Genomic DNA, 24,579 nt, shown 5'->3' on the forward strand with positions numbered 1-24,579 from the left:
GGCTGGAGATCTGATTTCTTTGCATGGGAAACTCTGGTCAGCCGTTGCGGGTTGGGGAGGCAACAGACTCTTCAGGACTTCTAGACCATGGATAGGATTCTCAGGCGTGGGACTCAGGTGCTGAGCACAAGCTGGTCCAGCCCCCTGGGAGATACCGTTTAGGGGTCCAAAAGGTATTGGACAAGAAAAAGAACAGAACAGAAATAAAGGGTGTGCAAGCAGCCGATGCCTGTATGGGCCGTCCTACTTGATTCTAGGAAATAAAAGAGAATGGAGGCTGCCAGGAACAGAGGACTTTGCCACCCACCTGAATCCCACCTGATGCTTCCAGCAGTTACCCAGGAGGGATCCACCAGCACGTTGTGGATGCCAGAGCAACCTGTGTGTGTGCCAAGAACTTGGTTCCTCATCAGAGGAGCAAGACACCAATGGTCCAAACTATCTAGACTGCACTCTTGCCAAGTACACAAGACCCATCTGTCCCTGGTGATCAGGGTAGGGTGTGAGGATCCATCCCAGGAACTCTGGAACGGGGAGTGCCATGACCCCAGAAGCTCTAGTGTCAGGGGGCAGACCAGGAACTGCTTTCCAAATTCCCAAGTTGCACACTGACCATGACAGCACCCTGCCTGGAACCCACACAATCCCCAGCAGTCCAACCAGCAGGCCCGCCGCCGCACCCCCAAATCCAAACAACTTGGGGCACCCGAGATCACAGAGGGAGCGGGTTGAGCATAAATGGAGGCTGGTGCCCACAGCGACTCCCAGGCCCAGCGCCTCAGATCTCCAGCCATGCTCCCCCCCACCCCCCCCCCCCCAGCCACAACGCCGCGGTCAGGACCCCATTCCGCTTCCAGCCCATAGAGGGCGCGCCGAGCACGTCCATTCGGAGGGGAAGCGTCTCCACGGTAGCCGCAGCCCCGGTGCCCGCGGCGGGCCCTCCGCCCTCCGCCCTCCGCCCTCGGCCCGGCCGGGCGCCCCTCTCGCCCCGCGCCCCGCGCCCCGCACCCCACCCGCCGCCCGTGCGCGCTCTCCCGCCGCCTCTGCGTCTGCCCTCGCCGTCCCGCCTCCAGCCTCGGGGGCCGGGAGGGGACCTCTTGTTCTAAAACCACGGGGACAGCCGGGGGATGGCGTGGAAGGGGCCGGTCAAGGGGCCATCCCCCGTGCGGTGCGTCCCCACCACGCCACGGAGGAGCCAGGGGCAAAGACGGCCGCGCCCAGCCCTCGCCCTTGGGCCGAGGCGCCCAGACAGCTGGGGCTGAAGGGGCAGGAGACCGAATATGCAGCCGGGGATGGGGGGTGGGGGTGGAGTGGGGGTGGGGGTGCTCCGCGCCTGGGACTGGCCCCTTTCGCACTGGGCAGGTTCCCCTGCAGCTCACGTCCTCCCGGCGGTCCTGTTAATGCTGCCATCCTCGGTGTCCGGGATTTCTGCCCAAAGTCGTCTGCGCCCAGTTTGAATGCAGGCTGCGGAGGGGCGTCCGCTCCGAGCGCCCCAGGCCCGACGCCCTGCCGGCCGCGGCTCCCCAGGCCCTGAGCCCGTTCCCATCCGTGCGCATCCGAGACCCGCTCCGGGCCGGCCCCGCATTGTCCTCGCGGCGCTCCCTCCCTCCTCCCAGACCCCGCCGCCAGAGGCTCTTTTCCTCTGACCTCCGGGCGCCCAGCGCAGAGCCCTGGCTTAAAGGGACATCCCCGGGCGACCAAGCCCCCACCCCCCTTTCTCAGCCCGAGAGGCTACCGCAGCTCCCTGGCTCACAAGCCCAGGGAGCCCAGGGAACCCAACCCAGGCGCTGCATCTCCGCCCGGCCATCAGGACAGCTTAAAAGAGCCTTCCAATCTCTCTCCACGTTTGATTTAACCAAGTAACTAAAAAATACATTCAAAAGCCAAAATTTCATACTCCATTATGTCCTCACTCTACCCACCAAACGACCCGACGCCAGGATGCACTGTTGAGACAACGAGTTATAAATTGATTTCAAATCTGAAGTTCTCCTTTGGGGACATAATTGGAAATTCTTTTCATTTTTTTCCCCCATTGTGCCACTTGAAGAAATCGGTTTTATAAACTACTAAAAATCGAACTCATTTATGTCCCGAGAAAGGCGTGCCCCCAGATAAACCTCTTAAAGGTCGGGAGGAATTAAACTGCCAACAAGAAACTGCGCTAGTGACAACATTAACAAATCCAACAACAACCAAAAAAAGACTGTGAGAAACACCAGCCTGGGGTGGAAACTCCCCAAGGAGCCTCTCGTCCCCAGCCAGGGGCACTTGGGCCCTGCCAGCATCCCAGGATCCGAGACATTCCTGCAGACACCCAGCCACACACAGCAGCAGGAGCAGCGGGCATCATTTCATTTAGTTTATTAGACAAAAATATATGATTTAGACAAGTTCGCTGACGCGCTATTTACAATCTGAAATCACTCTATATACAGAAAGAAGGAAGGAAAAAAAAAAAAAAGACACAAGCACGTGGGGCATTTACCGAGCCGATAATCAACCGGAGCGGAGCGAGGTGACAGCCACCAAAGGTGTGGGCAGAGGCCGGGCTGCCTGGACCCCGGCCGGGACGAGCCCCTTTCTGCAGAAAGCGATGGATGGGAGTCGTTGACGTCGTGGCCATATTTGTCCTTTACACCAGTTCTGAAATATTTGTCCTAATTCCTCCCTCATCCCCTCCCTCCCGAATTCCTCCCCCCTCCCCCCGCAAAAGTAAAAGAAGACCCTGAATCAGGCCGACGGGAGGGCTGCTAGGATCCGCGGCGTCCCCTCCTGCGGGGCCAGCGAGCTGCAGGGGAAACACAGCGAGACAAGAGGCACAAGCACCGTCAGTCTCGGAGGGCCGCTGGGACCCGGAGTCGCCGGTTCCGCCAGCCGCTCCTGGGGGCGTGGTCGCCAGCCCCGCGCCGCTCCCGGGTCGGGAGAAACCCGCGGAGGCCCAGGGCCCCCGCGCCGGCCGGCGGACCGCACCCCCGACAGTGGCCGTAGGACCCTGCCCGCCCGGCGCTGCTCGCGCTCGGGGCCCCGAGCACCCCGCCCCTGCCCCCGCCACCCCGGCTCCCCGGCTCCCCGGCCCCACGGAGGGTTCGAGCAAACAGCACTCACTTGTCGCGCACGGGCTGGAAGGGCGATTTTAACTGCTGTGCCGGCGAGTCCGGCCGGGGGACGAGGTCTCTCTCTGCGAGGGAGGGGGAGAAGCAGAGCGTTAGGAGACAGGTGTGCGCCTTGGGGCGGGGTGGGGGGGAGGCTGCTGCCGAGGTGCTCCAGCCTCTTCCCCACCCACTCCCTCCCCCCCACAGCTAGGACTGGGTCTCCCGGGGCAGGCCTGCCGACAGAACTCAGCTCTCCCGACGCGGCCTCGGTCCCCTAATCCCGGCGGACATCGCTGCCCACCCCGGGCTCTGGCTGCCTCTGCCTCCGTCTCCCGGCCGGTGCTCGCCCACCACCCCCACGCTCTGCGTGGCTTCCGGATTCCCGGCTCGGGGCGGGGCGGACACCCCGGGGCGCCCTACCTGGGAGCGCGGGGCTGCTGCGAGCAGAGGCCTTGTCACCGTGGAGCACCCCCGCGGCCACGGGGACGGGCGGCTGCGGCTGCGGCGGTGGCGGCGGCGCAGGCAGGTGCGGGCCGTGGGGCGCGGCGTGGGGCGCGCCCACGCCCAGGAAAGAGCGCATGTTGAGCAGGGAGCCCTGCGCGAGGAACGCGCCGTTGGTCCAGTTGGAGAACTTGCCGATGTGGCAGGTGTACAGTCCGTGGCTGGGCAGGAAGGCGGGATGCTGCAGCGGCGTGCCCGCGGGGGGCCCGTGCGCGCCCGGGTGGCCGGCGGGAGGCGGCGGCGAGGCCTTGGGCGCGCCGTCGGGGCTCGTGGCCGTCTCGGCCAAGGACCAGATCTTGGGCTTGCTGTGCGGCGCGCCCTGCAGGCCACCCGCGGCGGCGCCCGGGCTCAGCAGGCGCGTGCTGCCCGGCTCCGGGCCCTCCTTGACCAGGCCCAGGGGCGAGTCCTGGGACTTGAGAGCGTCGGCGGCTGCCAGCGGCGAGCCCTGGTCCCGAGCAAGGGCCGTGGGTGCCGGGGGCCCGCGCGGCGCCTCCGCCTTGTCCTCGTCGTCTTCGTTGCTCTGGTCGCCGTCGTGCTCGTCGATCTTGTCGATGTCAATGCTCTCCAGGTCGATCTCCTCATCGTCCTCGGCCTTCTCCGGGTCGCCCTCAGTATCGCTTCCGAAGAGGGCTCCGTCCTCCTGGTCCTTGCTGCGCGCACCCCACGTCACTTTGTTCTCCTTCTTGAGGCGCCGGCGCGCGTTGGCGAACCAGGTGGACACCTGCGTGAGGGTCATCTTGGTGATGATGGCCAGCATGATCTTCTCGCCCTTGGTGGGGTAGGGGTTCTTGCGGTGCTCGTTGAGCCAGGCCTTGAGCGTGCTGGTGCTCTCGCGCGTGGCGTTCTTGGGCCGCCCGGGATCCCCGTACTGGAACTGGCCGTAGGGGTAGTAGGCCGGCGCCGTGTGCGCTGCGAAGGTGGCAGGGTGTACCCCGGGGTTGTCTTTGAGTTCATACTGTGAGCCCTGCAACCACAGAGCCACCAAGGGGGGAAGAGAGGGAGAGCCGGGGTGCAGGGAAGAGAGGGAGAAAAAGAGAGAGAGAGAGCGCAATGAGTCCCCAAAACTGGGAATGGGGGGGGGCAGCCGCTCTTGTCCGCTGGAGAACAGGAAGGCCCCCAGTGCACCACCCAGGGAGGAAGTAAGGGGTCAGAATCCTGAGCCGCCTCTAGAAACTGAGCTTCCAACCATCTTTAAGGGGTTTTTGTTTTGTTTTGGTTTTGGTTTTGTGTTTTTGTTTTTTGGGTTTTTTTTTCTTTTTTTTCTTTTTCTTTCTTTTTTTTTTTTTTTTTGGTCACTCAAGAGAAGTTCCAGAACCTTGCATCTCCAGAAGACCACAACGGGGGCCAAGGCCCCATAGAATTTCTCCAGGCTGCCCTCAATTCCCTCCACCCCCACCCCCCACAACAACTTCAAGAGCCGTAATTTCCAAGTTTATCTCACACTAACTAGAAGGGAAAACCTTTTAACTGCACTGAGAAAACAGTTTCTCCAAATGTAAAGAATCTAAAGCCTAACCCCCCCCCCCCCCGACCCCGAGGGGGGTCAAGCAAAATAAACCACCTCGGAGTTTTCTTTAGGTCCAAATCCACCAGCAATTTAAAATGAAAGCACACTCCTTTTAGCTCCCAAATTAATCTGCATATAATGGCTCCCCACACTTAAAGGTCGAAGATGGTGACAGGTAATTTAAAATTTTAATCCGGGCCATCATCAATAATAATAACAAAAACATCATTTGTTTTTTTTTTTTTAATACAAAAGCAGGGATTCACCGGTAAAATATTAACGGAGGGCCCCCAAGCCGCTGGCTGCGGGAAGGGGACTGCTCTCCTAGGCCTGTTCTCACTTTATCTCCTAAGTTTGACTGTGATGTGGCAAGAGCAAGCACAAACTGTTTGCAGGCATTTAGAGGCCGTGATTTATTTGCGATCAATATTCTTTTTATCATCCGTAGTAAAACACAGCAAGTCAAATTATCCCATCAGGTTTTTTGGTAAATAACATTTTATCTTTCTAACAACCTCATTAGGCCTCATTATTACCATAAATTGCCCAGACCGACATTCACTCACAATTTTATCTTTTGACTTCCAATCATAACGGCTTGGAAACCCAGGCCTAGAATGAAGAGTTTGGATTGAAGCTTACTTTCCGAGAACTGGAGGGAGACCAGTAGCAGATACATACACCTTGGGGAGGAGGGGGGCATTTCTACAAGGTTTCCCCTTTAGTAAAAATAAAATAAAATAAGATACCAAAAATCAAGCATTTCCCTTCCCCATCGCACTACAATGGGAGCGGATTCACACCACACAGCTCCCTTTCTCTTGCAGAAACACCATGGAGGGGGGTCCCAAATGGCACACATCCGTACTCAAAATTTCTGTTTAAAAAATGATAATTCTCCACGTAAATATGGTCCAGTTGCTATGTTAGCAGAGGGGGTTCCCAGCCTGAGAAAGTTGTGAAGAGCAGAATATTTCTTTGACTAATGAGTTTAGTGGTGGAAAACACAGAGAAAAGGTTGCCCTGGCCAGATTTCGTTTCTGCCCAATCTTTGCAAAGCGTACTTGGCACTTTTCTAATTATTTTGGTTGTAACTGTAAGGAGGACATTTCGGCCTCTTTTCTGCTGGGAATTCTTTTTGAAAGGATACCTTGTAAATCTCTCATCGCTTCCCTGGCATCCCCAGCCGCCAGAACAAAATGGGAGCTGATCTTTTTCGATAGCGAGCGGTCTGAAAGGCAGCTGGGGCCGCTTTCAGAGAAATAGCCTTTCTTTTCAAAACTACAAGAAAAGTTACAGAAAACCCCACCAGCCGCTTTGCTCGTGTACAGTGGGCCGGTATTTATTTCCTGGCTCTTCTTCTGCGGGGAGCCGGGACACGTGGGGGGGGGGGGCTGCAAACGGCCCTTACCCCGAGGGCAGCAGCAGCGCCGGAGGGGCTGCCTCCCCGGCCCCCGGGCCCCCCGCGCCCGCGCGCAGTTCCCCAGGAGCCCGAAGTTTAAGCGCGACCTTGCAGTCAGACCAGGGAAAATGGATCCTCTGCACCGACAGAATGGCGAATGCCCCGCCGAGAATGAAATTTGCAGCTCCCTCCCCCCCATCTGACACCCACTGGGACGGGAGACTAAGAGGACAGCATTTATTTTAAGCCCAGGGACTCTGTTTTCTTTAATCCTCCATTATGTAACGCGGAAAGAAAAGTGCTTTTCATTCGGTGCAAAAGAAATGAAAACTTTGGCAACTTAACGAAAGTCAAAGCAAACACCGTTTCGGACGCCAAAATCATTTCCACTCTCCCCCCCCCCCCCCCCGCTAAATCTCAGAACTGCACACCCTCCAATACGAGACCCCATCCGGCCCCGTCTCATCTCCCCATTGTTGGGTTTACTTCGATCAAGTCTCCGAGGCTTTCCAGGGTTCCCTCCGGCCAAGTCGGACACAACCGCAGGAGTCACCGACGCGGGAGAGCACCGAGCGCCCCCCGCCCGGCCCCCGAAGCCCGAGAGGTCGCGCGAGCCGGGTCCGCAGGCCGGCCCGGGGCGTCCCGCCGAACCCGGCCGCGCGGCCGGAACCCCGCCCGCCGAGCCCAGGGGGGCGCGAGCGCCTGGGGCCCCCACCTCCCGCCCGCGCGGCGCGCGCCCCGGGCCTGCGCCTCCGGCCTCCGGCCTCCCTCCCGCCTCCCGCCTCCCGCCGAGCCCCGGGTCGCGGCCCAGGCCTCCCGCCTCCCCCGGCCCCGAGCCGCCGCGGCCGTCGCCCGCCGGCCTCCCCGCGCCCCCGCCGCCGCGCGCCCCGCGGGCCAGGCCTCCCCGCGCCCCGCCCGCCCCCCGCGCCGCCAGCCCACCCGCGCCGGCGGGGAGCGGCCGAGGCGGGGGCGCGGGCAGGCCCGGCGCACTCACCATCTGCGAGAAGAGGCTGAGGTCGGCGGCGTAGGGCAGGAAGGCGCTGTAGTTGGGCGCGCCCGCGTAGGGGCCGGCGGCCGCGTACATGCCCAGCACCGAGGTGACGGCGGCCGCGCCCGCGCCCGCGCCCGCGCCCAGCTCCGCCGCCCCCGGCCGGCCCGACGAGGCGGCGGCGGCGGCGGCGGCGGCGGCCAGCACCCCCGGGCGCTCGCCGCCGTAGGCGCCCGGCCCCGCGGCGCTCAGGTACTGCGGGTAGCCCAGCTGCGGGAAGGACATGTCCGCGGATCGGCGGCGGCGGCGGCGGCGGCCGGCAAGTATTAAAGGGGCGGGGGCGGGGGCGGGGGCGGGGGCGGGGGTCGGCGCGGCGCGGCGGGGGTGGGGGCGGGGGCGGGGGCGGGGGGAGCGGGCGGCCGGCCGGGCGCACTCGGGCCGGCCCGGCGGCGGGGGCCGGTGGCTGCTGCTCGGCCCGGTGCTCGCTGGCGCCCGGCTCCCGGCTGCGCCCGGCTCCGCGATCCCGCGCCGACTGCGGCGGCCGCCCTCCGCTCGGCGGCGGGGCTTTCAGACACAATTTGAAGTTGATGCTTTGATTGGCATCCCCTTGAGCGCTGGCCCCGCCCCCGGCTCCCCGCCCGCCCCCTCCCCCGCCTGCCTCCCGCCCGCCCCAGCCCGCCGCTCCCGCCCCTCCCGGCGAGCACGTGGTGCTCCGCGCCGGTCGGGCCACCTCCGTCCGCCGTGGGCGCGCGAGCTGCGGGGCGGCGGGTGCGGGGCCGCCGGCCGCGGGCTGCTTCCCGGCCGGGCCCCGCCGCCGTCTCCCGCCCTGCGCGCGCCGGCTCGCAGCTGTCGGACCCCGGGGCGAGCCGCGTCCGAGCCGAGGTGCGTCTCTCTTTCAGGGAAACCCCTCGGCGCCGGCTCCTCCGCCGCTCGGGCAGCGGGGCCGGCGCTGGGGCGCCGACGGCCGGCGGGCAGCGGCCTGGCCTCCGAGGTGGCGCTGCCTCCGCGTCCCCGGACCCCCGGGCAGGAGCGCACCCCGGTGCCCCTCGGCGCGGCGCGGCGCGGCGCGGCGTCCGCGGGCCCCTAGGTCTTCGCGGGTCACCCGGCAGTGCAGACGCGGGAGGCGGCCGAGCTCTGCGGGCTTCTGCAGTTGGGAAAACTTTGAGCCGGGGCAGCCGGGAAGCCGCCGCGACAGGTTCTTGGAGGCGGGGGTGGGCACCGTCTTTGCTGGAAAATCGCCACTGCGGGGGGAGGGAGACGTTCCGCCCCCGCCCCGGCGATGGAGGAGCCGAGTGTGGCTCCGGGCCCTCGTCTGTCCACTAGGTGTGCACGTGCAAGAAGCCAACTTGCGTGGCGGTCTGCGGCCCGCGGCGGCGCCGCCACCAGCCCGGGGACAGGCCGTCCTCTCCTCCGTCCCTCTCTCTCCCTCCCTGCCTTCCTCCCTCTCGTCTGTCGTCGGCCGGAAGAGCGAGAGGACACTGCCGTGAACCCGGCGCTCGGGGCAGGCTCCAGGTCCGCGCTGGGGCTCGGACGACCGGGGCAGGTCCTCCTCGCCTCCCGGTGCACGGCACATCTGTCGGGCAGGCCGCGTCCCCGTGCCCCGGGCGGCTTGGTCCCGCGGACCACGTAGGGAGTGTGCCCAGGATACCCACCCCGGGTCGGGATCGCTTTTCCTGCCAGCTCCTAGCAGCAGCCAGCGCCGGGCACCACTCCCTGCCCTGCAGGGAGGGACCACTGGACCCGCAGGAATGTCACCCGCGCACTGCGGTGTCAGCCTTGGTTTGGGCCACTTCCGTTGGCGGAGTGGAGGCTGGCTGGCCTCTGGGCCATGTCCTCGGTGTGCTGTGCTGCTGACGACCTAGGCCATCCGCGGGCACTCTGGACCCAGCGACCTGGCCTCCATCCCATAGCCCCCCTCCTCCCCTCCAATTGCCTGGATCATGCAGGTGGAGTGAGTGACTCTTCAACCATCAGGAAGGCTCCCATTTCCCCATTTCGGGGCCTGAGGACACACAGAGAGCCACTGCCTATAATTAGCAACAATAACGCCCATAATACTAATTACTAATTACCAGCTCCATAATCAGGCTTTAATTTCTCCCCTCAGTCAGACTTTCTTCCTGCTCCTGCTGTCCCTTCGCCCCTTCCCCAACCACTCCCCGACCTCTGCTAACTAGCCCTTGCTCACTCTAGAAATCCTCTGCAGCTGCCTGGGCACCTTTCCTGCTTGGAGGCAGATTCTGGGGTGTGGGCAGTGAGCACTAACCACTCCCAATCTCAGAAGTCACTATATGGCAGCTTCCTCCTGCTCCAGACCCACCACCTCCTGGCCTTCCCAACCCCTCTCTCCTATATCCAAAACAAACCACTGTCCTGTTTAGCAAACTTCAGTGTCACATTTCAGGGTGACAGGTAAATACAGGTGAGATAAGCCTTCTTCCGTGACCTGCAGAGCAGGTGAATGTAAGCCCAGAGAAATTTGTCAGTGTCAGGATTCAGCCGCATTGACTGATCCTCCTTCTCACTCCCTACCCCCAGCCCACAGCAGCCCACTTTAGTGGTCCTGTAGCTCTCAGAGCCTGGCGGTGGTGGGGGTGGGCAGCAGATTTTGTCCTGACCACCCCCACACCCCCCCAGTCACCTGCTGTGTCCTGCCTGTATCACCTCCATTTGGGTTATGAAAACATGATTCTAGAAGACATCAGGAACATGAGTAGGAAGGGCCCTCCCAGAAACAATGAGGATTCCACGGTAGTGGGAGAATCATCTCTGAAAGGCCTGTGGGCTGCCCGGGAAGCCCTAGAAACATGCCTTCCTGCTGACTGTGGCCATTCTCTGCCCAGGGCCAGGGCTAGAATCCTTCAGAGCCTGGGTGTGACCCCTGGCTCACCTCCTCCCTTCCTCTTCCTTGAGCTTCACCCAAAAACTGGCATTCAGAAAACTAAGAAGCAACCTGACAGAAGAAGAAGAAAACTGCTTCCAAACCATCCCATTGGAGAGGAAGAGGAAAAGAGAAGGATCTAGAACATCCTGGCTCAATGTCCCCATGGAGGGTGTCATCCTGCCAGCCCTCCAAGCCACACGTGTTAGCATCAAATAGCTAGTGGGGCTGAGCCTAGACCTTGGGCCTCACTTGAACATTTGCTTATGTTCAAGAACTTTCCCCAGAGAATCCAGAACTTTCCCAAGAGAAGATGGCCCAGTTCACTGTTCAGCCTTTCTGGGGTCCTCGTCATCCCTCTGATGGCAGAGAGGCAGTTGCAAATAGTAGGGCCAGGCAGGGTTCTCTTTGGGCTCAGTGGCACTGGCTGGGGACAAGTTGTAGGGTTCCAGAGGCCCAGGGCCATGCTACTCTGGATCCTTCACCCACCAGCAGGGAGAAACCCCCTCTGCAGACTGTCAGCACTGTCCCTACCTGGCAAGGGGTGGTTCAAGCAAGCCATGTCACTGGTGTCACTGGTCTGGAGGACTCCCCGAGGACCAGAGCCTCCCCCTTCCTTGTGGCAGGCCTACCACCAACATTGAGCCAGAGGCAGGACAGTGGAGCCAGTGGTACAAAGCCAGACCTAGAGGTCGCTGTGTGGCCAAATCGGAGCTCTGACTGGTTGGGTCCTGACTCAGGTTGGAGAGGGAGCGCCAAGGATGCCCACTTTGTGGCCCTCAGCAGTTGGACCGGGTCATGGGCCGGACCCAGCAGAGATGGGCAGCGTCACCTCTGGCAGGTGACCAGAGCCTTGTATGTGAAAAACCTGGACCCTCAGCTCTGGGAGCTGGGCGTTCAGGTGTACCCGAGGGTGTGCAGAGTACCCTAGTGCAGGGGGTTCCAGAGGAAGGGGACTCTGGTGGGGAGGAGAGAAAGACCCTGAGACCTTGGTGTGAGTTGGCAGAGGAAGAGGGTGGGTTGGTGAAAATACAATTTTGGACCAACTTAACTTTAAAACAGGTTTCAAGGCTTGATGGAAAGTTTATTTGCTGGTTGTCATTAGGTGGTGGTGGGGGGTAACTTTTCTAAATAGGAGGAGATTGTCACCCCAGCTTCAAAAAGATCCTGTGCATGTTCTCCCCAGTCCACAGTAGTGGTCAGTCTACTCACCACCCCCCTTTCTTTTCTTTTCTTTTCTTTTTTTTTTTAAGATTTTATTTATTCATGAGAGACAGAGGCAGAGACACACAGGCAGAGGGAGAAGCAGACTCCCTGCAGGGAGCCTGATATGGGAGTAGATCCGGGGACTCCAAGATCCAAGATCACGCCCTGAGCAAAAGACAGAGGCTTAAGCACTAAGCCATCCAGGCGTCCCCCACACACCCCCCTTTCAGTCCACACAAGGATAAGATTAAACAAACAGCATCCCCATTTACAATTTTATTTCTTCTCAAATAATTCTGCACTGATTGTGAAGCCCCGGGGACCCAGGTCCCTGAAGAAGAGGAAGGGGCTCAGGAGAAACACCCCACACCCCGGAGCCATTCTGGGGACCTGCCTCTGGCGCCAAAAGACCAAAGAGGTGGCGGAGGGGAGCCGGCCTCAGGGATGCAGCGGCGGCGCCTCGGCCTCTTCCTCCGCCTTTCAAGATGTCCAGTCCTTCCTGTGCCGATGGCCCCGCCGCCACGCAGGGCAGCGGCTTGGCGGCGGGGCTTGGTGGCCTGACCTGGCCCGCGCCCCCGACCCCGGCCCTGCCCTCCGCCTGGTCGCGCGCCTCCTGATTTATGAGTCTTGTTAAATACTCATTAGACTCTGCACCGTCCTCCAGCAGGACCCAGGAAGCCACCCTGCTCGGCGACAGCAAGGCGAGTGTCAGCCAGTCCCCGGCGGCGGAGAAGCGCGCGGGAGCGCGGGCTGTAGCCGGGTGCCCTGGGGCGCCAGGCCCGGAGCGGAGCCGGATGGCCGCGGTGACCTGCCGGCCCGGGCGCCCGACCCGCGCTGGGGACCTGCCGCAGCCCCCCGTGCGCCCCTGAGAGCGCGGCCCGCCTGCCCCGTGGCCAGGGCGGGGCGCGCCGCGGAGGGACCCGAGTGGAGTCCGGCCTCAGTCTCCAAGGACCCCAGGAAAGTCCGGGAGGAGACGCTCAGAAGCGAGGAATGAGGGAGGGTGGGCTGCTCGGGCAAGTGCCTGGATGCCCGGGGCCGCGGGGCGCCGTTCCCGGGACCGGGGGGCGGGAGAGCAGCCGCGGGGGTGCGCGGAGGCCCCGACCGGCCGGGTTTCCCGCCACCGCGTTCCCGGGCCGGGAGGGCCGCGCCGTCGTCGTTCCAAGTGTAGGAGGAGGTGAATTACATGCGTGCGCACACACGTAAATATTTTATAAACCTCCCCTTAATTAACCAAATCATTTCCATTATGCTTCCAATGTGATCAACGGCAACGGTGTGAGGGTTTTCAGGGTTTATAATTTGATGTCACCAGACGGTTGCTCGGGGGCAGAGGTACAATCGCCGCGCCAGCTGCACTCGTATTTATTTGTTTTTCTACCGTGTTCCTGTAGGGCCCCATTATGCAGTTTTTAATTAGTTTGTGTTTGTATTTCACCCGTCCCAAATCAATGCCATCCCGGAGCAAGGCGATGTAAATTCTCGCAGTACAGGTGTAGCTGCCTGCTTCGGAACACTAGGAAACGCGTGTCTGACACATGAACGCGGGGCCGCCACGCAGCCGATTGTCAGCTCTCGGCAGCCAAGAGGCGCAGATCAAAGCCGCCGGGACTTCGGCGCCCGCGCCAGCGCCTTCGTGGCTGCGGCTCCCGATGCCATTAGAGGGAGCTGGGCAGGGCTCGGCGTGGGGGACAGAGTCCCTTTTCCCTTTGCCCACGCCCTGTGCCCCTGGCGGCGACGCCGGCCTCTGGGGGCGCGACCCGCTCGCTCGGGGCCTGTGCGCGCCGCTCGCTCGCGCCTGGGCGCCTGGTGGGGCGCGCACCAAACCCAGCCCCCGCGAAGAGAAGATCGCTGGGACTTCCTGCCGGCGTCCGCAGAGTCCTGTAACCCAACCCGGTGCGCACAGCCCGAATTTCTGGAATCTCCAGGCCTGATTTCCGACCCCCCCCCCCCCCCCGCCCCCAGCCACCGTTGTGTTGGCTGTCTCTTCCTTCTTGAAATGACCTCTGTGGAGTGCCTGTAAATCTATCCCTCCAGCCACCGAGGAATTCTTTTAAAGCTTTCTTTTTTGTCAGGAATAAGAGATTGTTCATCTTTAACTAGACCACATAGAAATTATGATTCAACAGCAGTGTGTATTTAATTAGAGTAATCTCACTTGAATTTAATTACTTAATGAATTATTTGTTTAAAAGGTAGAACGTCTTGTTTGCCAAGTACAGTGCAGACCTCTGATAAGAACTTCTGTTATAAGGACATTACAGCTTAAAAGCAGTCATGTGTTAAGGTTTATATTTTAACTCCTTGAGTATGTGACTGTTAACTGTTAATGTACTACTCAGACAAAATCTGTGATAGTTAAGGGTGCAGAGAGAGTGTGCGCAGAGGTTCTTTTCTGTGCACACATCCCTTTGGAAATTAGCACCCTCTAACTTTTGTCGTGTAAGTCTATTTTTAAACTTCTTGCATTCTGCTTTCGGTAGGCAGTTTCCTTTTTTCTAGTGCAAGATGACAGCTGTCTATTAGAGGACTCATCTTACGATTAGTATTTGCAATGAAATGGCACATCCTTCAGGAAAAATCCTGCCCTGGGTCCCTGAGGCATCCACAGGAGCAGCGGGAAGACTTTCTGGGTTTATCAATCTTCACAGGATTGGAAGCTACCAAGGCCCAGACTTTGACCTTAACCCTCCCCTCCTAAACTGTGGAAGAATTTAATTTCCTCTTGTTTTCCAAAAGCAAGAGCAAATAGCCCCAAGCCCTGCCATCCTTCCTGGGAGGCTCGGAAGGTGACTTGTGTCTAGGTAATTGTCACAGTTAACGCAAAGTTCATAACCAGGGCCAGGGGAGGGGGGATGACCCCCTGGAAGTCTAACAGGATTTCTGTGTTTTCTGTGGTTAGGTTGCTGCAGAGGCACATGCTGTGGTTCCTCCTCTATCCTGCGTGATGGACAGAGCCTTCTATCCCTGCGTGGTGGAATTTCAGCAGAAAAATGCATGTACGGGATGAGGGAGGTGGCAGAAAGTGTTTCACCCTCTCAGGGAAGAGAAAATAAGAAGTAGGAACACCTTAAATCCACTAGAATGAATTCCACTGTCATTTTCATTAATATTTCATTGATCAAATAAGTTAAATAGCAGATTTGCACACTATTGTCACATACATATTAAATATTACTAATATAGTGTCCAACTAAGTAGGAATGAGCTTATAAGAGAAGTATGACACTTTGATAAGAATTATTAGCTTTTTTGTTTTTGTTCAGAATCCCTGAGGTTTATCGTAGTTGTGCATTTTGCAGCGGGTGCTCTAACTACCAGCGGTGGTTAAGTTATCATGTAAACTTAATCACATGCTATTGTGGCTACAGGAGCACCTTTCTTCTAAAGAACCGGATCTACATGAATACATATTTTAAACTATTTATGAATTTACTTCACATATTCTTCCAAATAACAACTGACAGTAACAACCAGAAAGGACATGAGATAATAACTCAGGAATGAGAATACATTTCTCAGATCTGAGCAAATCCAAAGACGATTTGCTAGTAAAACCCTCAAAGGGAATGATATATGTAGGATGGAAAAAGGTGAAAACACTAAATGGCATATTTATGTGTGACTCTTGGAGAACTGTTTGAAATTTAGACCAGATAGGACTCTACCTCCCATGACTTCCTATCAGCCCTCAATCACATCTATTAGAAAAGATTAAACCTACCTACCAGAGAGACCTTTTAGAAATATCTAAAAATATCTATTTTAGTTGACAAATATCCACCCACACAACATCCCTAGCAGCAAGTGTTATGCATCAGGGTTCCACAAAATGTGTGCAGCAGAAGTCACTGGTTGGGAGGCCGAATTCTGCTCACTTTAAAGGACCTCAAGGGCCACCAAAGTGCCCAACAGAGGACACATTGGGAGTCCAGGGGAAAGCTTCTCTGAGGTTGGAAGATACTTGGGGTCTACCAGCATTTTCTAGGACCATTCTTGTAGAAAACCAAAATCCAGGATATGAAATGGGCCTAAGGGGGGAAACTTGCAGCATCCCTAGACTGATGGTCCCTGCTCTGCTCTTGCTCACACCTCTCCTTCCTCATCACTGTCACCAAGACTGTCTCAGGAGCTGCTCCAAATTTTGGGGTTCTTGGCTGGCATTGCACCAGCTCCATCCCTCTGTCCCTGTGCAAGAAAGACTAGCTAGAGTGGCCTCAGGCCTCTGACTCCCCAAGTTTGTACCCTCTCTGAGTGTGTGGGAATGTTTGTATATGCATGGGGAAGATGGGGAGGCCATGGGGGCTCTTCTCCCATGCACACTTCCAGAGGATCTTTTGCCCCAAAGGACATGACACACTTAGGACCAAGCTCAGGAGGCATCTTATCTCCAACCTCTGACTTCCAATAGGTGCCCTCCCCTCGTCCTGGGTTCCAGAGCCCTTCCTGATTGACTTCATGCCTGTGAAAGCTGCCAAGACACATCCTCCATGTCACTCACGCCACGTGGCCCCCTCCACCATCTAGTGGAAACCCACATGGCCTGTGGTTCCAGCTCCCGGGAGTAAGCGGAGTGCCTTCCAGGCTAACCATAGGGCGGTCATTGACTGAGGGTGCTAGGTAGGTGAACTTCATCTCTTGTGCGGACAATATTTACATTTTAATATGGGACCATCAGTGCATTGACCCAAAGCTCCTGGGAGAGAGGAAACCCACATTCTGAATGGGGCTTGGAGTATGTATGGAGTGGAGGCTCCTCTTCCCAAACATTCTTTGAAGGAAGGAAGCTTTAACACCCCTTTGGCCAAAGATGGGTCCTCCTTGGAGGCAGCCAAGGACAGAACCAAACTGAAGTCTTCAGAACCCTGCCCATCTGTCTCGAGCTGCTCAGCTGTAGTCACAGAACACCACGGACCGGGTGGTTTCAACAAGGCAGATTTATGTTCTCTCAGTTCTGGAGGCGGAGAGTCCAAGGTCGAGGTGTCAGCAGGGCTGGGTTCTCCAGAGGCCTCTCTCTGAGGTATGCAGATGGCGCCTTCTGCCTGTGTCCTCCCGAGGCCTTTCCTCTGCCCACACTCCCGCTGTCTCTCCTGGTCCAAACTTCCTCCTTACAGGGATGCCAGGCAGATTAGATTTGAAGCCGCCCTACTGGCTTCGTTTTAACTTAATCACGTCTTTAAAGGCCCAGTGTCCAAATACACTCATATTTTAATGTATTGAGGGTAAGGTCTTCAACATATGCATTTGGGGGTGGGGGGGACACAGTGCAACCCACGGCACAATCCATGGCTCCCGGCCCTTTTCCCCACCCGAGCAGCACAAGGATTCATCAGCTGAAGCTACATTCGTTTCTGACCCTGTAACCTATCCTTCAGCTTTGGTTCAAAAGTCAAGAAGCTCTGAGACTTTCCCCTCTTCGGGGTTAAAGAAAATGAAGATACCTTTGTTAAAATCAAAACACAAATATGAAGCATATCATGGGGCACCATGTTCCCTCCAGTAATACTTTTTAGCTGGTTGTTACCGAGGGTTAGATCTGGTCACCCTGATATAGTTCTTTCAACTATTCACATCTGCATGGTTCATAATCGAGAGAGAGCCTCAGATTTGAAGGAAACACTTTTGAGGACACAAATTGTATCCTGAGCCCCCTTGTCTCCTAGGCCGTCAGCAAGCCCTGGGAGGATGGCCTCGTCCCTGGAGGGGTCCCTGTTCTTTGCAGTAAAGGCACCAGCATCCTCTCGACAGCATTTTGGGCAGGAAGATTTCAAAGGTTTCAGTGAAGACCTATTCGCAGGCTTCAGAGAAGAGGAGATGTGTGACAGTGGGCCTGTGATGCCGGTTCACCTGGGTCCCATGGGGGGGGCGGCTGGGGCGTATGTGTGTGAGGATGTCACCAAGGAAGGACTGCCAGGAGGATGGAAACTCTGAGTCTGACCCCATGTTTCCTCAGCAGCTGGGCCTCGCTGCCAGCGAATGCATTATCGCTACAGCAGAGGTGGTGTGAGAGCATCACTGATCATTTTACAAGCTGAGGACTGGGTGACATTATCTCTGGGGTTGAGTTAAGTGGTTTGTCTAAGGTCACTTAGCAAGTGTGTAATAAATCCAGAATTAGAACCTTGGCACCCGGCTCAACAGTCTGCATGCTGGGCCCCAGGCCGACGGACCTGTGGACGTGATGGGGCTCCCTCCCTCCTCCCCTCCCAAGTCCTATGAGAGCCATTGCTGCCCTGCTCCCTGGGCCGCCTGAGGGTGCTCCAGGGGCTAGGGGTCAAGACCAGCATCAGCTGGGGGAGCTCCTGAAGCCCCTCCTTCCTCCCTTCTCCTTCCCCTCCCTCCTCCATCCCCCTCCCTCCCCTCCTCTCTCCCCCTCCCTCTTCTCTCCCCCTCCCTCCTCTCCTCCCTCCTCTCCCCTTCCCCTCCCAAGTCCTGTGGGAGCCACTGCTGCCCTCCTCCCTGGGGCTGCCTGAGGGTGCTCCAGGGGCCAGGGCCAGGATCACCATCAGCTGGGGGAGCTCCTAAAGCCCCTCCCTCCTTCTCCCCTGTCCTTCCCTCTCCTCCTTCCCCCCTCCCTCCCACTCCCCCTCCCTCCCTCTTTCCATCCCTTCCTTCCCTCTTTTTAAAGAACTCATTCCCTTAACAAACAGTTGTGGAGGACCACTTTAAAAACTGAACAGTTCTTCGCATGGTGAGTGAAGCAAAGACAAATCACAGTTGTCTAAATATCTAAAGTAAGTGTCTAAGGTAAATTAGGTGAAACATATCCGAACACCTAATTATTACCCGAGGCAGAAGGGCGTGTAACGAGGGACATGCCAGCTTCGAGCCCCCCTTGTACCTCCACGGTGTGATGCTGGGCCCTGCAGAGCTGCATTACTCTCCGTTAGACCCTGCAAAGGACGGTGCAGGGGTGGCAGTGGCTGTGAGGCACCAGGGGGCAGCGACCTGCCATCCCTCCCATCCCTCGCTGTGACCCCGGCTGGTCCAGGGGCCCGCTGCACCTGGGCAGCAGCACTGTGTACGGGTGGGGGCTCACAGGCACTCCCAGAGCCAGGCCACCCTGCTCCTGCACAGCCAGAGCCCACAGCAGCCCCTCTGCTTCCCCCTGCTCCATCCTGCCTCCACCCCCTGTCTGACCAGAGTCTGCCTCTGCCTCCGAGCAGCCTTCCTGCTCCCTTAGCGCCTCTCAGCAGCTGGCTGGCCACCCCCTGCACTGTCCTCACCTGCGACGGCCACTCTAGCGAAGCCCCGGACCAGCTGGCTTAACGGACACTTATTGTCACCCATTCTGGGGCTAAAAGCCCAAGAAGGAGGGGTCCCTGGCTTTCCTGTGGAGGTGGAGGAAGAAGCTGCCTCTCTCCTACCTTCCAGAACTTTCTGGCAATCTCTGCCTATCCCTTGGCTTGGGACTGATGACTCTAGACTCTGCTTCCTCCTCACCCGACCTTCTCCCTGGGAGCGTATCCGTGTCCACATTTCCCTTTCTCCACACAGGGCACAGTTATATTGGCTCGAGGGCTGGCTACTCCAGTGTGATTCACCTTCATCATTTTATCTGCAACAGAGCTGTTTCCACCTCGGGTCACATCCTGGGGCACCTGGGTTAGGACCGCAGTGTGTGAATCTTGGGGCTGACACATTTCAACCTGTAATGATGCTTAATTAGATGCTTTATCTTGACGTTTCTGTTCAGAAAGCCGTGTAGTTCCTGCCCACATACTGGGCCTGGACTGATGCGTGGGGCCTGGACTTTAGGGACCAACTGAGGAAAGAGGCCAGGGGCCTGTCATTTGAACCAGGCTGTGAAGGGTGCCTTGAATCTGGAGAGGTCAGGAGTATGAGCAGCGGCATGCCCGCCGGGGAGGTGGTCCTCAGGGGTGCAGGAGGACCCGAGGCCGGATCAGAGTGCATTGCAGTGGGGTGGGGACACCACAGATGCCTGAGGAGGGACAGGACAGATCAGATCAAGGAAGGGATTTGGGTCAGAGCTGCAGGACTGCGTTGTGGCGGTGGAGGTGACTGCATGCCTGCTGAGGTCCTGGTGGGAGGGAGTGAGAGGGCACTGTGGCCTCTGGCCTGTGCCCCAGCCTCTTCAGCCCTTGGGGCCCCGCCAGAGCCCTGCTGTGTGCACTCCAGGAAGAGGCCAGCCTCCCGCCACCCTGCTGTTCCTGGGGAGTCTGCTCCGGAGCACCTGGGACAGGTAAGAGGAAGCTCTGGGGGGACTCTGGGCCCTGTCCCCTTGTCCACTGGGCAGAAAGCTCTGCTTCCCTCATTCGACAACTTGTACTTACAGATAAGATTTTGTTTGAACAAGGGTTTGCGTCTAACCATGAACTTGAAGAATCTCATAGAAGTAAGTGACTGTCTGGGTCCTGATTCTATCTATTCTATCCCCTTCAGGTGATTTGATGATGCATAAACCTGGGATAGTTTGTGAAACGTGGCCTATGAGCACATCTTTCTCTGCTCTGATTCAATGGGTTTTCTCTCTACGTCTGGAATGATAATGAATCATTATCTCTTATGACAGAATGAGTATTTGCTTGATTCTTTATGTTGTATTAAGTGTTAAATTAAACAGAAACCTAGAATGACAGAAACATAGAGGGAAAGAATGCTTTCCAATAAAGCTAATTGACATTATTATTATTATTAATATGGATGAAAATATACCTACAAGCCTTCCTTTGGCATCGGATGCATGCAAGCCTACCACAAAAGGTTGAGCCTACAGTATCATCTTGAGGGAAGACGCATACAGTGGTTATAAAGTGGGAAAATAATCCTGCATCAGGTCAGGAATTCCTGACTGACAACTGACGAAGGATGGTTGGCTATTGCAGGGGGAAAAATGATGCTTCTGTGTGGCCGGTCCTTTCTGACTCCGTAATGCATGCTATGCACAAACCACGTCACTGGTCAGCATCTGGCACACACCAAACTCGAAGGCGGCTGGTATGTGCCATCCACGCCCCTTGGCATCTTGGCTTAGGAGTGAACCCTATCATGCTTCCACCCATTAACTTGGTTTCTGTGCTCAGAGGAAGGGAGGGGACGTGAGTCAGCCCCAGCTCCCTCAGCTGCTGGGCTGTAGGGGCTTATGAGGTTGGGGGTTCTGGGCAGCTCCCGCCTACTTCATCGAATCATTGTGAAAGCCGGTCATAAAAGAAACATGGTGTTTGTCTTTCTACCACAGTTCTTTGTATTTGAGTTTGTTTCTATTTTGTTTGTTCATTTGTTTTTGTTTCAGAGAGAAATTTTAGTACTTTGATGACTAGTGCAGTTTTGTGGGTAATCTAAGAACAAATAAATGTAAATAATGTCAATAAATGTAAAAAAAAAAAAGAAAGAAACTCCCTGAAAACGCTGGCATGAATGCTGGTTCCCTCAGGAAGGCTTAGTCTCCTCAGAAGAGATGTGGTTTTGTAGAGCAGCGTGCTGGTGTCAATCTCCTTGCCCGGGGCCTGGGGAGCAATGTCACCCACACAGGTGAAGGCCTCCGCCATCACCACTCACCCCACGTTCTGCTGGAATATCGCCTGGCCATCACCTGTATTTACTGCAAGAATTCGATTGTGGTTGGCTTTCTATAACTTCCTCCCTGTACCCGGAATTAGCTGTGCTCCTTGATCATCCAACCAACCATCAGAAGAGAAACCACTTCTCCCAGCCTTACTGCCTCCCACCTGAAATGCAAATCTGTGAAAGTTTCCTAAAGCCTTTGTCAGGAGAAACTTGGATTTCCTGTCCTCACCCCCCCCACCCCCCGCCCCAATCCCAAAGTCAATCTGGCCACCTCTGAGCATGTTTCTTCCTCTTCCCCCTCCACCACCACCATTCTCCTGGGCAGGAGGATGTTTCTAATTCCCCTGTTCTCATGGCTGCCCACACCCACTGGCTCTGACCAGTATCACTTGTGTCCTGCATGCTTTTATTCCGGGATGCATGGAGTTGTTCGGCCTGCAGGCGTGCAACCATTTTCTCCCCTGCCCAGATCCTGGGTTCCCTCTTGACTGCAGAGTGAAGAGGTCCATCTCCTTAGCACTTCATCTGTTAGATGTGTGGTTGGAATGTTCCAGCTCAAGCTGAAGAGGGTTGAGCAGCTGTGGCCTATTCCCCTCATCTCGCAGAAAAGTCTGTGTGGATGCCATCTGCTGTTTCCTTAGGAGAGAGAGTACACTCCATGAAATATTAGATTTGGCCTTGGTCTGGGTTCATCCCTTCTTCCTCCCCTCGCCTCTACCTTTCAACCCGAGGTCCAAGCCCAGAATCGTCTCTTAATTCCCAAATCCATTTTTCATTCCTTGTCTTCAAAATCCAGTTGGAAAGCCCATAGATTATCCTAGAACTCTAAGACTTTGGAATCCCTTGGAAAGTATCTTAAAATGTATGGACCTTGCCTAGAAATCTTTTAATTCATTAGGTATGGGGCTTGGTCCAATTTACGAATTTGAAGTCAGCACAGGGGTGACTGGGATTTAGTTGGTTGAAAAAACATATGCCATAAAAAAGAGTCCAAGATCCACACCCAGTTTGACCCTTCAGACCCCACACACTTCGCTGCACTGTGTGAACGCCAGATCTAAATGCCTAACCTCAACACCCACCTTCACCAATGCTGCACCCCCACCCCCGCAAAGGCCTTCTGTGTCTCCGTTTGCTCTGTCTCTGTCGTCTCTACCCACCTGCTACCCTCCTTGCTCTCATGGGCTCACCCCAGTGTAGGCATCCTCCCTGGAAAAGCTCCTTCACACCCAGGCTTTTTCCTGTGGACCCCCAAATCCATCTAATCCAATCTCAGCCATGACTTACAGACCCAAATACTCATCGACCTGTGACTGTTCTCCACCGGATGGCCTGCAGATGCACCGGGCTTCTCTTTGTGCCTCTGTCATCCAGGGAAGGATGCGGGGCCACCAGGAGGTGGCCTCCTTCGGTTGTCCATCTTCACTCCTGTCTTGTTCAACATCCATTTGCACCATCAATCGTTTCTTGAACATGCGTGATGCTCCTGGCCATGGGCCAGCTCCAGGGTGCTCTGGTAGATGGGGAACAGGAAAGGTAGATGTGGCCCTGCCCTTGTGGAGGTGTTGGCAACACATGACTTTGCAGCTGTTCCTCTGCTGCCTCTCCTCCTCTCATGCCCAATGCCCCACGTGAGAGGGTTCTGTACACTCCAGTGTGCCGGGACACTCTCAGTGCCTCTCTGGCTACCAGATTTCTACAGAATCCAAGGTGGACGATAGATTACATGGTCACCCCACCCATTGGTACTCTTTTCCTTTGGCATCTTCAACTGACTGGATTATTGTCAAGGTTTCCTAAAAGATCTCGTGCCTTCAGTCTGGTTCCATGTAGACATGTCTCATGTTCTGATGCAAGTGACATTCTACATCGCTCACTGTCCCAGTTGCTTTCTGCGGGTAGTTACTGAGGTGGCCCCGGAGCCCACATGCTGTGCAAGGTATGAAGGCTGCCAAGCAGTTTGTGTGGCTCCCACCCCTCTCTGACCCAGCCTCACCCCGTCAGGAAGCTATGATTCTCCAGCCGCCCTATCCTTCCAGAAGCTTCCAACACACACCATGCAGAGCCATGCCTTTCCTTTTTGCCTGGAAGACACACCACACTTTCTTACTATGACGCATCTTAATGGATTTTTAATTGTTAATGGTAGAAGTAGCACCTATAGTTTTGCCACTAAAAATATCAAATAAAATTAAAATATCCCTTGTCAAGACTGTCTCATATGTCCGTCTGTTGAATCCCTATTTCATTCCCAGAGGTAATTCTGATCCCGTTCATGTGGTTTGTTTCCCTCTTCCATTTCCATGCACTAACACAGGTAACTGTGCACACTCACACAAAGATATGTATGCACACATACATACGTGAGCATGCATAGCTTTGCATATGTTTGCACAAGTGACAGCCCTCCTGGCCAGATCGTCTGAAACTCAGATTTTCCCTAACACTACTTTGCCTCTGTTTTCATGGCAACGCACAGAGACCCTCATTGTGTTTTTAAAACTCTCGCTTAGAATCCCAGAGCATGAATGTGCTATATTTTATTTAATTATCACTCAATTACAGGGCATTTGAATGCTTTCTAATTAGTTACGAGTCCGCATGGTGCTGCAGGAGCAGGCTTGGCTCTACGTTTTTGCATCCTGGGCGAAGGTTGCTCCAGGGTAGATGCACTTGCACATCTGTCTGTTAAGGCTTCTGTTGAGGATGGTGGCCATGTCTCCGCCGTGATTGCGACAGGGAGCCTGCCTAAGCACTGGAGGTGAGTCTCCCAGTCAGGGGGAGGGGGACTCCTATGTGCAAGCCACAGGCCCTGTGTCTTTGGTCTCCTGGGCCAGCCCCACTGGGGTGATGGGTGAGCACTGAGGTGCAAAGGATCCAACACACAAAGTGGGCAGGCCCTGAATGGACTGGCCCCCTGGAGGAGGAGGGACTTTGTCCAATACAGGGCCAGCTGCCTGGTGGCCAGTGCCCACCCTAAGGTGCTGTGCTTTTTGCACCCAGAGCAGGGACGGCACCGGGACCCTGAGAGCAGAGGGTGGCAGGCAGATCTAGATGCCCGGTGTCCCCATCCCTGCAGCCAGCACTGTGTCTGCTACACGGTGGGTGCTTGGTGGGTCCCTGGGGACAGAAAGACCACATAAGTACCTTTTCAGAGTGTGTCAGTTACCAGCACACTGTTTTAGAAAAGCTACCTTTTTTATTGTTATTCATTTCAAAAGTGGGCACTGTATCTTAAAGTCTAATACCAACTTTGAAATTCCTCCCAGGTGTTTGCTGGAGTCGCTGTCTAAAATATAAATGGCAAAATTTGCATTGAACGTCTACCCCATTATTTTCTTGTTTCAATTTTTCAGAGTTGTTACAATTCCTCCTGCCCTCTGTTTATTCTCAAATGAGCCAGTGTGCTTTTCTCTCACATACTGACCTAGGTATCTGTTGGTAAGGGGTGTGTTTTGATGGTAAATTCACAAA

General features: G+C 56.5%; 1 protein-coding gene across 1 annotated transcript; it reads right to left on the bottom strand.

Moving 5' to 3' along the window:
- Positions 1-2,348: 2,348 nt before the first annotated feature.
- On the bottom strand, positions 2,349-7,778 carry IRX1 (iroquois homeobox 1). Its single transcript, XM_077879636.1, has 4 exons — positions 7,500-7,778; positions 3,516-4,560; positions 3,109-3,181; positions 2,349-2,791 (listed from the first exon to the last, which is right to left on the bottom strand). The coding sequence occupies exons 1-4, from the start codon at positions 7,776-7,778 to the stop codon at positions 2,734-2,736; spliced, it is 1,455 nt and encodes a 484-aa protein (XP_077735762.1). The 3' UTR covers positions 2,349-2,733.
- Between the last annotated feature and the right edge of the window lie 16,801 nt (positions 7,779-24,579).

The sequence above is a fragment of the Canis aureus genome, chromosome 31 (assembly GCF_053574225.1).
Source record: "Canis aureus isolate CA01 chromosome 31, VMU_Caureus_v.1.0, whole genome shotgun sequence".
NCBI classification, from domain to species: Eukaryota; Metazoa; Chordata; class Mammalia; order Carnivora; family Canidae; genus Canis; species Canis aureus.